This window comes from Phalaenopsis equestris, unplaced genomic scaffold (genome assembly GCF_001263595.1).
Source record: "Phalaenopsis equestris unplaced genomic scaffold, ASM126359v1 Scaffold001032, whole genome shotgun sequence".
NCBI lineage: Eukaryota > Viridiplantae > Streptophyta > Magnoliopsida > Asparagales > Orchidaceae > Phalaenopsis > Phalaenopsis equestris.
This window is the reverse complement of record NW_018165471.1, coordinates 338,343-353,854: the sequence shown is the minus strand read 5'-3', so window position 1 is coordinate 353,854 and position 15,512 is coordinate 338,343. Positions and strand designations below refer to the sequence as shown.

Sequence of the window (15,512 nt, the reverse complement as noted above, 5' to 3'; positions counted from 1 at the left end):
CCCTTTCCCTGCCTTTGTCTTTGGTCTTTATGTCCTCAATGGCCTACCCCATTGATGTGGATACCAATGCTCATTGGACCAAGGCAACCTTTGCTGAAGTTGTTGGTAGTGGCTTGGAAGTGCCTAAATCCTTTGAACATCTGGTTTTCCCTGAATGTTTACATGATGCTGCTGCTGGGAAGGGAGTTTACCCCTTTGTTAATCCTTTAGCAGTAAAGCATGGGGAACCTGCAATTATCTTCTCCCCTCAGGAAATTAGTGAGCTCAATGAAACAGTTAAATTCACTCTGTTTGGCAAATTCTAGTTTGGCCACCCTAAGATGGATTTGGTATGGAAATTCTTTGGGGATTTGAAATTAATAGGTGCTTGGAGGCTTGGTCTAATAGATGGAAGGCACCTGCTTATTTCATTATTTAATGATGAGGACTATGCAAGCGTTTTAGATAAACTAAATCTAATTATCAATGGTGTTCCATTGAAGTTAATGAAGTTGACACCTGAATTTGATCCCTCAAAGGAACCCCCAGTTTTTCCTGTTTGGTTCAAATTGCCCAACCTACCCATTCAGTACTTCCATCAAAATGTTCTTTTCAGCATCAGTAGAAAGAGACATCTCCCTGCCTGATATAGATAGGGTGTGGATTGGTACTTCTGAAGAAGGTATTTGGCAGCAAATAGTAATAGAACAAAAGCCAATATATTTTCAACATTGTAAAATGTTTGGACATAATGTGGAAAGGTGTTATAGACTACACCCTCCATCTAAAAGAAAAACTACCGGGGTCAGAATTACTTTTAGGCCAGTAGAAACAGATGGAATGGTAGTGGCATCTGTTGAAACTAATGTTGTTGTTGAAAATACTATTGGGGTTAAACCCAATAATAGTGTTTTGGAGCAAGAGGAAGCCATTGGCATTAACAGAAATTTGAAGGAAAATATTATGCATGATGACAACTTAATCGGTATTAATCCAATTAGAGTTGAAGACCAGCAAATTGACAGTTTGACTGATGTCTTAACTGAAGATTGGCAAGTTCAAAGAAGCAATAAAAGGAAAAAAGGCAAGTTAGAATTTAAACAAACTTTGGAGGGACTTTGGAGGGCCCAACAACTACTTGGTATCACCATCCAAGGACTAGGGGAAAGGGAGGACCTTCTCTCAATGATTAAGTTTCTTGTTTAGAACATTAGGAGTATTGCTCACCCATTTTCTCTCAAAAGAATAAAAAATCTAGAGAGTCCATACAGTTTGGTGTTTTTCCATTCTTGAATCCTTAGTTACTAAAAATTCCAAAAAAATTTCAAAAGAAGTTCCCTCAATTTGATCATTTTTCTAACTCTAATAAAAAAATTTGGCTTTTTGCTAGAGCTGAATTACATTGGTCTGTTTTGATAAATCATTCTCAGTTTATTCACATCCAATTCTATATTGGAGCTCAAGTTGGCTATGCCACTTTCATTTATGCCAGTAGCCTTGTCAGCAAACAAGCCACCTTATGGGATGAGTTGATTCTGATTGGACAAGCTGTAAACTCTTTTTGGATTTTCGGGGGTGACTTAAACTGTCTTTCCTCTCTTGGTGAAAGAAAAGGTGGTAGACCGCCCACTGTCTCTGCAATAAACAGATTCAATGATTTTCTCTCTGAGGCTGAGCTGTTTGAATTGGGGTACCAAGCGCCAGACTTCACTTGGAGAAGTGGTGCCATGTGGGAGAGGCTGGATAGAATGATGGGGGACTCTAACTGGGTTCAGACCATCCCTTGCACTATCATTACTCATTTGGCTATGGCAGGTTCTGACCATAGACCATTGTTATGTACTATCCAAAATGCTGAAAAGCCAAAAAATGCTCCTTTCAGATTCCAAAACATGTGGACTCTTCACCCTCATTTTATTGAAGCAGTTTATAAGGTTTGGAGGGCTGAAGGGAACTCTAATCCCTGGGTAAGACTGTGGATCCTTCAGAAAAAAGTGGCTGCTCATCTCAAGAAGTGGAATTGGAAAACAATTGGCAATCTTAATAAGAACTTGACCACTGCCCAAAGTAATGTTATCAGAATGGAAAAGAATTTCCAAATGGGGTTGAATTCTGAAGCTGATCTGCACAAAGCTAGTGAAGAACTGTTAATGCAAACCAATTATACTGAATGTTTTCTGAAACAAAAAGCAGCAGTCACCAGATTTATTGATGGAGACAGAAAAACAAGTTATTATTATGCTTGTATTAATTTTAGAAGGAAGAATAACATGATCCTTTCCATACATGATTCTAATGGTAAGGTAGTAACTGATGCTGAGGACATTGCCATTGATGCTGTTAATTATTTTCAGAATATCTTTATGGATCATTCTACTGAAAGAGCTCCTATCTAGGTGGAACTTTTCTCTGAGTGCATTGATTTTGTTCGAAGCTTGGACCTTGTTCAGATTCCTATGGAAGGAGAAATTAAAGCTGCACTGGACTCTATTGATGACCATAAGGTGGTTGGCCCTGATGGTTTTACTGCCAAAATCTATAAGACTACTTGGAATATCATCAGTGGGGAGGTTGTTGATGTTGTGCAAAGCTTCTTTAAAGGTATGGATCCCCCTAAGTATTTCACTGCTTCCATTATAACTTTGATTCCCAAAAATTCTAGCAGGATTGGGTGGGGAGATTTCAGACCTATCAGTCTAACAAATGTCTTGTCTAAAGTTATCAGCAAGGTTATTAACCATAGGCTTCAACCTCACCTCCAGCAACTTATCTGTAATAACCAGGTTACATTTGTGAAAGGGAGACAAATCTCTGATAACATTCTCTTGGCACAGGAGTTCTTACTGGACCTTGACAGAAAGTGTAGAGGTAGCAATCTCATTCTGAAATTGGATATCCAGAAATCTTATGATACTATCAATTGGAATTTTATCTTGGACACTTTAAATGCTAGCGATTTCTCTGGGGCCTTTATAATTTTGGTGAGAAGGTGGCGTTGTATTAACAATCACTCTAACTTAATCTATGGTAAAAGCCATGGGTTCTTCTCTGCCTCAAGGGGAATTAAACAAGGAGATCCACTGTCTCCTACTATCTTCATTCTTGCTATGGATCATCTTTCTAGACTTTAAAATCAAATGTTTGCCTCTTCTCCTCACCTGACATATCAGCATAGATCTAACATTGGGGTGAGTCATCTGTCTTATGCTGATGATATTATCATTTTCTCCAAGGCTACCAAAACTGCTGTAAAGGCTCTTTACCAAGGACTTACACACTTCCAAATCACCTCTGGTAAGCATCTTAATAAACAAAAATGTCAATTCTTTACTAGCTCAAACACTCTTCCACAGATTAAGCAATGGATTGCTCAGTACACTGGCTTCAGGAAAGCTACTCTACCAATCAACTATCTTGGTGTCCAATTAATAAAAGGGAGATCCAAGCAAACACAATTCAATGGGGTTATTGACCAGATTCAGAAAAAGTTGCAGTGTTGGACTAATTACTTCCTCTTAAATGGAGGTAGAATCACCCTTCTTAAAAGCATCCTAACTTCCATTCCATCTTATGCTCTTCAAATGTTTACCATGGAGAAAGGAACTCACATAAGGCTGGGCAGAATTTTCAACAAATTTTTGTGGGCTGGACAAAAAAAACAATTCCATTGGTTAGCTTGGAATAAACTATGTAAACCCCTAAGTGCTGGAGGTTTAGGCTTTAAAGATTTTCAGCATCTCCGTACCATCAACCTATGCAAACTATGGATAAATTTTAGAGCACAAGATAGTCTTTGGGCTTTATTTATGAAGGGGAAGTATTGTAGGACAGTTCATTCTACTATGACTCAGAAGAAGATGGGCGATTCTAGGTTGTGGACTAAGCTTATGGAGATTAGAAATAAAGCTGAGGATTTGTTTATCTGGGAGCTTGGTGAAGGCCAAGTTAATTTCTGGCTTGATAATTGGGTGTGGAATGGGGAGAGACTACACAACTCCAATCCTAACTTAATGACAAAAGTGAAGGAATTCTGGATTGATAATCAGTGGAACTGCAATTTGTTGGATGTCATCCTAACTAAAGAGCAAATACATTGGGTTAAGCAAACAAAAATCAATCCTAGACAGAAAGATAGACTCATTACTAGACAGGTTTCCTCACAAAAATTGTCTGCCTTCATCTACCAACAGCTATTTGAATGACAGCCTGTCAAGTGGGGTAAATTGATTTGGGGGAAGTGGTTAACACCTTCCATGTCCTTTTTCTGCTGGACGCTATGGAAATCCTTATTTCCTACTGATGACATTTTGAAGATGAAAGGGCTTAAGGGTCCCTCTTGCTGTCAGCTGTGCAGTAAAGCTGAAGAAAGTCTGGATCATTTGTTCTTCTCTTGTAGTTTCTCCCAAGGGGTCTGGTCTGGTATACTAAAACAGCTTAATATTGACACTCTGAAATTCAGCTGGCAATACTTTGTGGGGTGTTGGATGGAATGATTAGATGCCAAATTATTAATCATTCCTTGTATTGTTGCCTGGTTCCTTTGGATGTGCAGGAACCAGTTTAAATATGAAAACAACAAACAAAAGGAGATGGATGTGGTACTGAATTGTACTTCTTATTTGCAAAAGATAATAAAATTTCATAATTTTCCCAATATTTTCCTGAATTGGGTGCCCAGTGTGCAGAAGCTAAAAGTTCCTACTTTAGTTCTATGGAACCCACCTCCTGAAGGGTGGTTGAAAGCCAACACAGATGGAAGCTTTTGTAAGGAGGTTGCTGGTGTGGGTGGAATCTTTAGGAACTCTCCGGGGAAGTGCATGTTATACTTTTCCTCTCCAACTTGGGCATTTGATGCACTAGAAACTGAAATGATTGCTTTTTATTGTGCTATCTACCTTGCCAAGCATTGCAACATCATAAAATTGATAGTTGAGTCAGAATCTTTCAGTTGTATTAGATTTCTGAATCAGGAAGAGGCTGCTCCATGGAATGTTGCTAGGTGGACTACTAAGATCCAGAGCATATTGAGCAATGTTGAAGTGATTTTCCAGCATATCTTAAGGGAAGGTAACACTCCTGCACACAATTTGACAGCTAAGGGGAAGGATAATAAAGAAATTTTTGTAGGGACTATACCTTCCACTCAGCATGAAATTCTTCTTCATGGGGATAGTTTATCCATTCCTTATATTAATTGTAGGGGGTGATTTTTTATTTTCACACTAAGTCAGCTTTTGTGTGTATCATGGACACTTCCCACATTTTTTTGTATACTTCATTGTATGATCTAGTTAGACAGATGGGAAGGGTTGTTTTGAGTGATCTTCTCACTCATTATGTAATCCAACTTTCACATTAACATGTATGGAGCTATAGCTTAGCTCTTTTCCTTTTAAAAAATATTTATATATATATCTTTGATGAGTAGTATTTTTAAAAAAATATAATCCACTACAAAGCGAAAAAGATTTATAATTAATTAAAAGTATTAATGAAGAAAATAGATTAAAAAAACATTAAATTAGATTCAAATGAAAATCTTGACTCAGTCTTTAATATCTTATAACTACGTAATTAGGGTTGTCAAAACAAATCTTTGTTTGTGAACGGCTCGTGTTCGGCTCGCTATATCTTTGGCTTCTTTGACTGACAGCGCCGAGAGAGGGGGAGAGAAGACCGGGTGTTGTAGGTTTAGATCTAATGCTCAACGGAGCCTTTTTGAAAAAAACTCTGAAGCATTGAGGATGAGGATTTGAATCTCGTGATATAAATTTTTGTTGTTCAAGGCGTTGTGGAGACCTGATATTTTGATTGGAAGAAGGGCTTCGTGCAACCTATTGAAGTTCGTTCCTTCTAAGTTTAGGTTTCATTAAGGATGGCTTCTGTTAGTGTGGCGCCATTATCAGGAATGAAAAATGCCAGTAGTAATACTTTTGGCATGGATAGATTACCTGATGAGATAAATGACTTGAAGATAAGGGATGATAAGGATGTTGAAGTAACAGTTGTTGATGGAAATGGTACTGAAACTGGACATATAATTGTGACTACTATTGGCGGTAGGAATGGTCAGCCAAAGCAGACTATAAGCTATATGGCAGAGTGTATAGTGGGAAATGGATCCTTTGGAATAGTTTTTCAGGCAAAATGCTTGGAGACTGGTGAAACAGTTGCAATAAAGAAAGTTCTTCAGGACAAAAAGTATAAGAATCGTGAGCTACAAACCATGCATCTTCTTGACCACCCAGATGTTGTCTGTTTGAAGCACTGCTTCTTTTCAACGACTGAGAAGGATGAACTATATCTTAACCTGGTGCTTGAGTTGTTAGAACTAAAAAAATCACATTCAATTTTGAGAGAAATAAACCATAGATTAGCGGAAGCAACCCGGAGTCCATTAGATCGATTGCATAAGGTACGATCTTCCAATCTACAGATTTTCTACAGTTTCCTTAGTTTCTTATTGATGGGGTGCAAGAAAAGGGATGTGTCTCTCTGCAAATAGGGGACCATTACCCTTTAAAAGTAACTAACAGACGGTTACAAAAAAGTTTTGCTTAATTATAATTTTCCCCTCATCAAATTAGAATTTGCACTTATGGTATCCACACTATAATATCATGACAAATGTGTCCAAAGTCATAAATTTAATTCTAAATTAGTTTAATTCTAAATTAGACCACATTTTGACTTATTAAATGATGACCCAACACATTTATTAATTACATTGTAGTCCCAAAATTAATCCAACAATCTCCCACTGGACTACATATGTATAAGATAAATGTGTCAACCTTAGTGCGCCCAAAATTTTGTCATCATCATTATAAAGACACGTTACAATCTTGTCCATTAATTACATCAATATAGGATCAAAGCAGTCTTTGTTATATCTGTCACAAGTAAACCCATCAATGGTCACATATATCAATATAATCAAATGACATTGATCAATCATGAATGTGTGGAATGAAAATTACATGCAAGGTGATGCAAGGTGGTCAATTTTCAACTGGTCCTACTTTACTTAAGTGAGATCGAACCTTAACTGTACAGAGTGCACTGAACTGAATAAAATACCTCATTTCTGATCAGAAAATATCCAAATATATCTTGTACACAAAATAAAACATAAAACTATAAAACACAAGTTAACAAACTCCCACTGAATCTAAATTCCCTCAAGCTCTATAACACCCATATGAGCAGTATGCTCATGAAAGACCCTGGGTATCAGAGCCTTTGTAAGGGGGTCCGCAATCATGGAGTTTGTTCCTAAATGCTCTATGTGAATCTGGCCACTCTGTACTCTTTCCTTCACAACAAGAAATTTGATGTCAATATGCTTTGACTTGGTTGAGCTCCTGTTGTTATTGGAATACAATACAGCTGATTTATTGTCACAAAACAACTTGAGTGGTCTTTCAATTCCTTCCATAATGCGCAGCCCAGTGACAAAATTTCTCAGCCATATACCATGGTTGGATGCCTCATAACATGCTACGTACTCTGCTGCCATGGTGGATGAAGCTATGAGTGTTTGTTTTGCACTCCTCTAGGATATAGCTTCACCACCTAACAGAAAAATGTAGCCTGATGTGGATCTTCTACTGTCTTGGCATCCAGCAAAATTGGAGTCAGAATACCCAATGATCTCCAAATAGTCTGGTCTCCTATATGTAAGCATGTAATCTTTTGTTCCCATTAAGTATCTCATAACCCTTTTGGCTGCTTTCCAAAGATCCATTCCTAGGCTGCCTAAATGTTGCTTAAGTATCTGCCTAAAAATCCAACATTGTACGCAATATATGGCCGCGTACAAAATTGAGCATACATTAGACTCCCTACAGCTGAAGCATAGGGAATCTTATGCATTTCTTGAATCTCAAGGTTTCCTTTTGGGCACTAATTGAGACTGAACTTGTCTCCTTTAGCGACATGGGTGTCAATTGGTCTACAATTCTGCATGCAAAATCTTTTAAGTACTTTATCAATATAGCTTCTTTGTGATAATCCAAGAATACACTGAGAACGATCTCGGTGAATCTGAATTCCTAAAACAAATGAGGCATCACCAAGATCTTTCATCTCGAAATTAATTGATAGAAATCTCTTGGTTTCGTGCAACATGCCTATATCATTTGTGGCAAGCAGTATGTCGTCCACATACAAAATCAGAAAAGTATGCTTTCTTCCACTAAATTTATGATACACACAATCATCAACTGCATTCATTTCAAAACCAAACGATAGAATCACTTGATGAAATTTGTGATACCATTGACGGGAAGCTTGTTTGAGCCCATAAATAGATTTTGTCAGTTTGCAAACCATATTCTTTGAATCTCCTGACACAAAGTTTTCTGGTTGCACCATATAGATTGTTTCATCAATGTCTCCATTGAGAAATGCGGTCTTAACATCCATTTGATGAAGCACCATATCATAATGAGCAACAAGTGTCATGATTGTTCTAAAAGAGTCCTTTGTTGAAACCAGAGAGAAGGTCTCTTTATAGTCAATCCCTTCTTTTTGAGTATAGCCTTTAGCTACAAGGCGAGCTTTACACCTCTCCACATTACCCTTTGAATCCTGTTTGGTTTTAAAAATCCAATTGCAACCAATGGGTTTCTTTCCTTCTGGCAATGGGACAAGTTCCCAAACTTTATTATCTTGCATAGACTTATACTCCTCATTCATTGCTTCAATCCATTTTTCTGAATTGGAACTTTGTATAGCTTGACAAAAGTTGATTGGATCATCTTCCATCATATTATTATTTTCCTCGTGTTCCTGAAGAAATACAATATAATCATCTGAAATAGTATTTCTTCTTTCCGTAGTGGATCGACACAAAAGCACTTGTTCTTGAGCTTGTTCTTGAGGTTGTTGAATTTGTTTCTCAAGGGATTGATTAACAATGTCTTGTTCTGGATTTGCAACTTGATCAACGACAGGAGTGAAATCCTGATCATTATCAAAAGTAATTATAGGAATAGGAACCAATTCCTCTTCAACAAGAGTACTATGGTCTGATTCCTCCTTAAAGACAAAGTCTCTAACCTGATTCCTCATTAATGTGATGCCTCTATCTATATTTATAATGTTAAGTTTAGCTGTTATTTCTGCCACTATTATAACCGTTCAGTTAGTTAATTGATCTATCATTTATCCAAAATGGGTTATAGAAGACGTGCTTGTTAAAGTGGGTTAAAGTGGTGTTAAAGTGGATAAATTTATCTTTTCTATGGACTTTATTGTATTAGATATGAAGAAGATAAAGAATATCACATTATTTTGGGGATACCTTTTCTTGTTACTGGACAAGCTATGATAGAAGTGCAAAAAGGAAAGTTAACTATGAATATTAATGTCCATGAAACCACTCTTGATGTTTTAAAGGCTATGAAGTATCCAACTGAGAGAAAAGGTGATGATTATTTTTGGAAGGATCAAATTGATTATCTAAGTAAAAATAATTTCCAAAAATGTTTTGAGAGTAAGTTAACAGATGAGATCGAAATGGACTTTCATGATGAGTCTAAAATGTTGTTTAAAGAAGACTGTATATATGTTCACGAGAGGTGTGAAATGATGGATGTTACCAAAAATATTAAACTTTTAATTCCATCTGTTGAAAAATCTCATGAACTTAAAATGAATATACCCTATACAATTTTAAAGCCTACCTATTTAAAGAATTCATGTACACCACCAATCTTTATATCTTCATATTTGACTCAATCACAAGATGAACCTGAATTGAATGATGAAATCAATAGTGGATCTCTGATGAAAGAGTTATTCAAAGTCACTGAATGGCATATTTCGTGGTATACAGAAAAAATAAACGATATTCTGATGCTGGGGCAGATTATTAATGCAATTAACAATTACCCCTAGAGATTTTACCTAGTGACCCTGAGATAAATTTTAAAGAAATGAATGATGAGCAATTTAAAATTATTGAACTGATATTTAGAAGAGAATTTGGGGATATGTTTCATAAGAACTTTGAGTTAAGAGATAAGGATAAGGATATTGAAAGACCAATGGAAGAAATTCTTGAAGAATTAGAAGATAACTTGAAAGATAAGAGTAACCTATAAGAATTAACTTAATAATAATAATAATAATCCAGAATCTAAATTATCTAGAGATAATCTGATCTAAAATTTGGGAGATCATTAAGTAGCTTATAATGATCAATTTCTTATAAATTTCAAGGATAATATTAATATGAAAATTGAGAAAATTACTAGAAGAATATTGGATCTTGAATGAAACATGAGGAACAAGGATATGAATCAATCTGTAAAGGAAGAGCTGAAAGAAAAATTTAACTTTGAGGATTTTGTAGGAATCCCTGGATCTAGAAAAGATTGTGCGATTGATCAAGGAATACTTAATTGGAATTTTGATCCTGTTGGAATCATTTGTTGTGCTAGCGACTTTAAACCAAGCGCTTTTTGAGAGGCAACACATAGTTATCAATGTGGTTTAATGTAGTGTGCTTAAGAGTTATGATTTTTGGTGTTGTGTTCTGCTTGTTTTAGTGCGGTGTAATTAGTCTGATTGATGTTTAGTAGATGTTTGAATTGTTAGTGGTTTGATTTGCTTTTTGTGTGTCATGAGGGAAATGATTTCTTAACTTCTTATTATGGTTAGACTTGTATGTTCTGTTGTAGTAGTTGGATTGATGAGTCCACTACAACTCAGGTCTAACCCAAACTTGAGTTTTAGAGGAGACATTATGAATTTATTAGTGACAATTCCATCTCAATTTTATTACTTCCTTTCTTTGACCTTGTTTTCATTTGGTAGGAATAGCTAACCTATTTGATGAGTAATATGTGGATGAATTTACACTATTCTTATAACTATTAGAGGTGCTTAATTTAAAGGATTACATGATGCCTGAGATTGGTGCCTAGGAGCCAATATATAAGGGATAATTTTATCTTTGGGATTAGAATCTATAAATCATTTATAAGTACCCAATATATTTGTGTAGTGATTCCATTAGAAATTGGAAGTAAGTTAGTGAGATGTGATGAGTTAAAGGAAGAATTGACCTCAATAGGACTTGAAGAACATTTTTATATTCCAATGCCGATACATGTTATGCAAGTTAAACTTTTATTTAGTTAATTTCATTCTGGCATGTTTAGTTTAGATTTACTTTCTACTACATGTTGTCTATCCTGATAAATAATTGTAGATATTTTTGATAAACATTTGTGGTAGATAGAATTTCTAAACTGTTTTTCTTCCTACTTATATTTTCTTGCACCAAATGTTATAGATGTTAAAAATCAAGTTTGGGGGTAGGAAGAACAATAGATTTTAACGCTATGTATAATTCCCTTTAGTTTAGTATTATTGCATGCATATTTTAGGCTAGATTTACATTCTCCTACAGTCATTCTATCCTGATTATGAATGTATATAAATTTGATAGGATGTTTTAGTAGCTACTAGATTGAATTACTTTTCCTTCATGCTACATTTTATGGAATTAATTGTAAAATATTTAAAAATGCAAGTTTGGGGGGAAAGAAAAGTTTCTTTTGAAAAAAAAGTAAACTAAATTTTATTTGTCCTTAATTAACTATATTTTTAAAATTAATGTAACATGACCTTGGAATTGGAGTTTAACATTAAATTACTAAATTTATGTTTGTAAATATGATGGTAAATTTAAGTAAAAGTTTTTAATAACGAAGATTAATTCTAAAGTTAAAGATATTTGGTATGAAAGGATAAGATTATGTTTTTCTATTTAAAGTAAAAGAAATTTTATTTTTGAAGTATTATGAATTTTAGAGCTTCATGTAAGAAGAAAAGAATGAAATTTTATGAAAATCATAAACTAATATGAATGTAGAAAGTGAAGAAAGGTAAGGAGTTTTGACTTTAAAAAGAGGATAGTGAAGTTCAAAATTATTAAAAGGTTATCCAGATATAGTAATAATCACTTAAAAAAGAAAAAAAAAAAGAAAAATAAGAAAAGAAAAAAAAAGGGAGAGAGAAAAAAAAATGAGTGAGGAGATGCTTAATCAAAAACTAGCTTTGTTTGAATCAACTTAAGGAAAAGGCTTTATTACATTTTCTAAACTAGTATTGAAGTATTAGTAGCATTACTGGTAAAATTTTCATGAAGTTCTTTTTCATATGCTTTTTCATATGAACCTTGATATAACAAATTGTAATTCTTCTTGAACCGAATAGAAATTCAGAAATCTTAAAATTGCCGAATAGAAATTTAGAAATCTTAAAATTGATTACTAAGTATTCTTAGACTTAGAGTTTGAATCTAAGTTATTAAAGGTTTTTCTTAAATTTTACTATTTTATTTACTAATCTAAAGTATACAAGTTTATAAGTTAGTCTCTATCCTAAGTCATATTTTTATGTAGTAAAAGGGTTACTTGAGGACAGATAACATTTATGTTTAGGGGATTTTGATACACCTAAAAAATGTGCAATTTTTCATATGATTTTAATGTCTATGTTTGGTGATTTTCAATGATAATGCACTCTAAAGAAAGTTATTTTGTATATTTTTGGTTTAAGGTATAGAAAATACAGTTTTGGAGAAAAAGAAGCAAAAACGATGTAATTTGGAGCAAAACGAGCAAGAAAGAAAATTTTGTCTTGACACATTTCGATATATCTTTCTATGCTTAATCCATTTGACATTTCTCACAAATTTTTGAATAAAATTACACTTTAAATAAAGGTTGTTTTCATACTTATTTTGTAGTTCTATCTGTTAGGAATGCAACGTAACTGAAACGGGGCGAAACAGAGTTGAAACGGAGCCAAACGGTGCTGAGGCGCAAAAACAAGCACCTGAGATGCTGGAATGCAGAAGCGCCAGAGCTTGCGTCGGCAGCGCTGAAGAGCATAAAAACAACGAGAAAACGAAACAGATAGCTCCCAAAATGGCGCCGATGGAGCCCGAGACGGTCATGGATTGATTTTTGGAATTTTTTGATGTTCTAAAAGGCTCCCAAGATTTTCAAACACCCCATGAAGCAATTCAATGAATCTAGACACTTGGATAAGGCTCTTAAATGAAGAGACATGTTTTTTGGATGAAGTGGTTTGTCTCTTGGAAAAAAGGAGGGAATTTGTATCTCTTTAAAAAAGAGGGCTTTGTGCCTCTCATATGCATGTGTGTGTGTGTTTGAGTGAGTAAATGTGGAGAATATTTAGTGATCTTAAAATAGAAGTAGAAATGTAGATTTCAACCTTTCTTGGAGAGATTGGTGAGGGGATTTTGAGAGAATATTTAAGGGAATGCCTTAGCATTGCATGTGATTTTTACTTTTCTTTTATAATGAGTAGGATTCTTGTTTTGGATTTTGGGATGCATGCTTGAAGAAGTTTTAATTATAAATGTGATGGTTTTTATTTGCACTTCATTTACATTACAATCATTTTCATTTACATTACAATAAATGTCTGTTGTAGTGTTAAAATTCATTGTAATTGCATTAAGACCTAAGAGGGTGGTTTAATCTCAACAAAGTGGAACCACATTCAAATTCCATAGATTGTGAAGTTCATGAGGGTTGGATGCAAATAAATAGGGAAATATAATTTGATGGGCGTACAATTGGAGAATTTAGGATGACAGACTAAAATCACCAATTCAATCTTAGCATTTAAGGAACTAAAGTGAGAGATAGCCTTCATAGGAAGGGAAGTGGGAGATCTAGAGTGGGAGCGAGTATCCTCCTAGCCTAGCCATGGATTTAGGGACTAAACCTGAGATTAGCCAATGATTTTCTATAACACTGAATCAGGGTAGATATATAAAATTGCTTCTATTTGGCATATACAATATTTAATGTATTTGATTCCTTTACATTATCAAACTTACTACATAAGAATAGTAGTTTTGAAAATCTTAAAATTCTCCAAACTAATTCATCCAAAATGGGTCATCTTAAGAATTTAATATTTATATTTTGAAATAGGTACTATCCTTATATTTAAAATTCACATTTAGGAGTATTTACTAGATAAAACACCATTTTAATCAACATTCCAAACTAAGTACTAATAGTAGTAAACTGAAATTTAACTAAGGACATCTTTCCTCGCTTCCTCGTGAGATCGATAATCGGGACTTAATCAGAAAGTTCTATATTACTTGGGCGATACATATACTTGCATTTATATCATTGTGAATATATAGAATATATAAAATTAAGCATATAAAAAAGTTGCATCAGTAGGTTAGCTATAACTTGACATTTAGTCGGATCTACTTCCTTGTCATTTTCTGAAATTTTATGCCCAAGTACAATTCCTCCTACAACCATGAATTAACATTTTTCCCAGTTAACTAAATTCATCTTCTCACATTGTTCTAAAACTTTTCTAAAAGATTTAGACATATTTCAAATGAAGTTTCAAACATAAAAATCATCCATAAGGATTTCTATCCCTTTTTCAATTAAATAACTGAAAATTGACATCACACATTTTTGAAATCTTGCAGGTGCATTACATAAACCAAACGACATTCATCAAAAAGAAAATGTACCATAAGGACTAGTAAATATTGTATTCTCTTGATCCTTATGAGCAATATAAATTTGGTGATAGCTGGTATATCCATCAAAAAAGAAAAAATATTTGTGCCCGGCTAGTCTATCCAACTTTGGTCAAAAAATGATAAAGGAAAGTGATCTTTCTTGGTGGCTGAATTTAATTTTCTATAATCAATACAAATTTTCTATCTGTTGGCTTGTCTTCTTAGTATTAATTCATTATTCTCATTTATCACAACAGTCACACCCCATTTCTTAGGAGCACAGTGAATTGGACTCACCCAAGCACTGTCTGAAATAGGATTTATTGTTCCAGCATCTAACCATTTTAAAATCTCTCTCTTAACAACTTCTTTCATCATCGAATTTAATCTCCTTTCAGGATTAGCTTCTGGTTAATGATTTTCTTCTAATAAAATTTTATATATACAAATCAATGGACTGATTCCTTTAATATCAGCTAACGTCCATCCAAAAGCTTTCATATATCTTCCTAAAGTCACAAATAAATTTTTTTCTTGTACTTCAGTTAATATTGAGGATGCAATAATAGGTAATGTGGATAAATCTCCTAAAAATGCATATTTTAGATTTGTAGGAAGTGTTTTCATTTCTAGTTTAAGAAGTTTCACAATTGAACAAAACAAATTTTTGTTATGATGCATAGGATCTAATAATTCAAATTTTTCCTCAACATAATCCAGTTCTTCATTACATACTTCCACAAATTTTTCTTTAATTATATCCTCATATTCATACTCAAAATATTCTTCTTCATTTTTATTTTCAAATGTATTTGTAAAATATTCATTGATTAAATAACCATTAATAAACATTCTAAAGCATCATCATCTCTTTCTTTTGATGGATATCTCATTAACATTGTGATATTAAATGTAACTTCTTGATCACTGACTCTCATTGTTAATTTTCCTTTCTGTACATCTATCAAAGCTCTTTCAGTGG

The 15,512-nt window shown here is 34.2% G+C and overlaps 2 protein-coding genes across 2 annotated transcripts; both read left to right on the top strand.

The window, feature by feature from the left end:
• The first annotated feature begins 819 nt into the window (after positions 1–819).
• Positions 820–5,186, top strand: LOC110032829. The gene is made up of 6 exons (XM_020736592.1): positions 820–1,067; positions 1,370–2,318; positions 2,430–2,960; positions 3,213–4,076; positions 4,185–4,441; positions 4,532–5,186. The coding sequence occupies exons 1-6, from the start codon at positions 820–822 to the stop codon at positions 5,184–5,186; spliced, it is 3,504 nt and encodes a 1,167-aa protein (XP_020592251.1).
• A 602-nt stretch (positions 5,187–5,788) lies between these two features.
• Positions 5,789–6,484, top strand: LOC110032828 (shaggy-related protein kinase NtK-1-like). The gene has a single exon (XM_020736591.1). The coding sequence runs from the start codon at positions 5,855–5,857 to the stop codon at positions 6,482–6,484; it is 630 nt and encodes a 209-aa protein (XP_020592250.1). The 5' UTR covers positions 5,789–5,854.
• Positions 6,485–15,512: the final 9,028 nt, after the last annotated feature.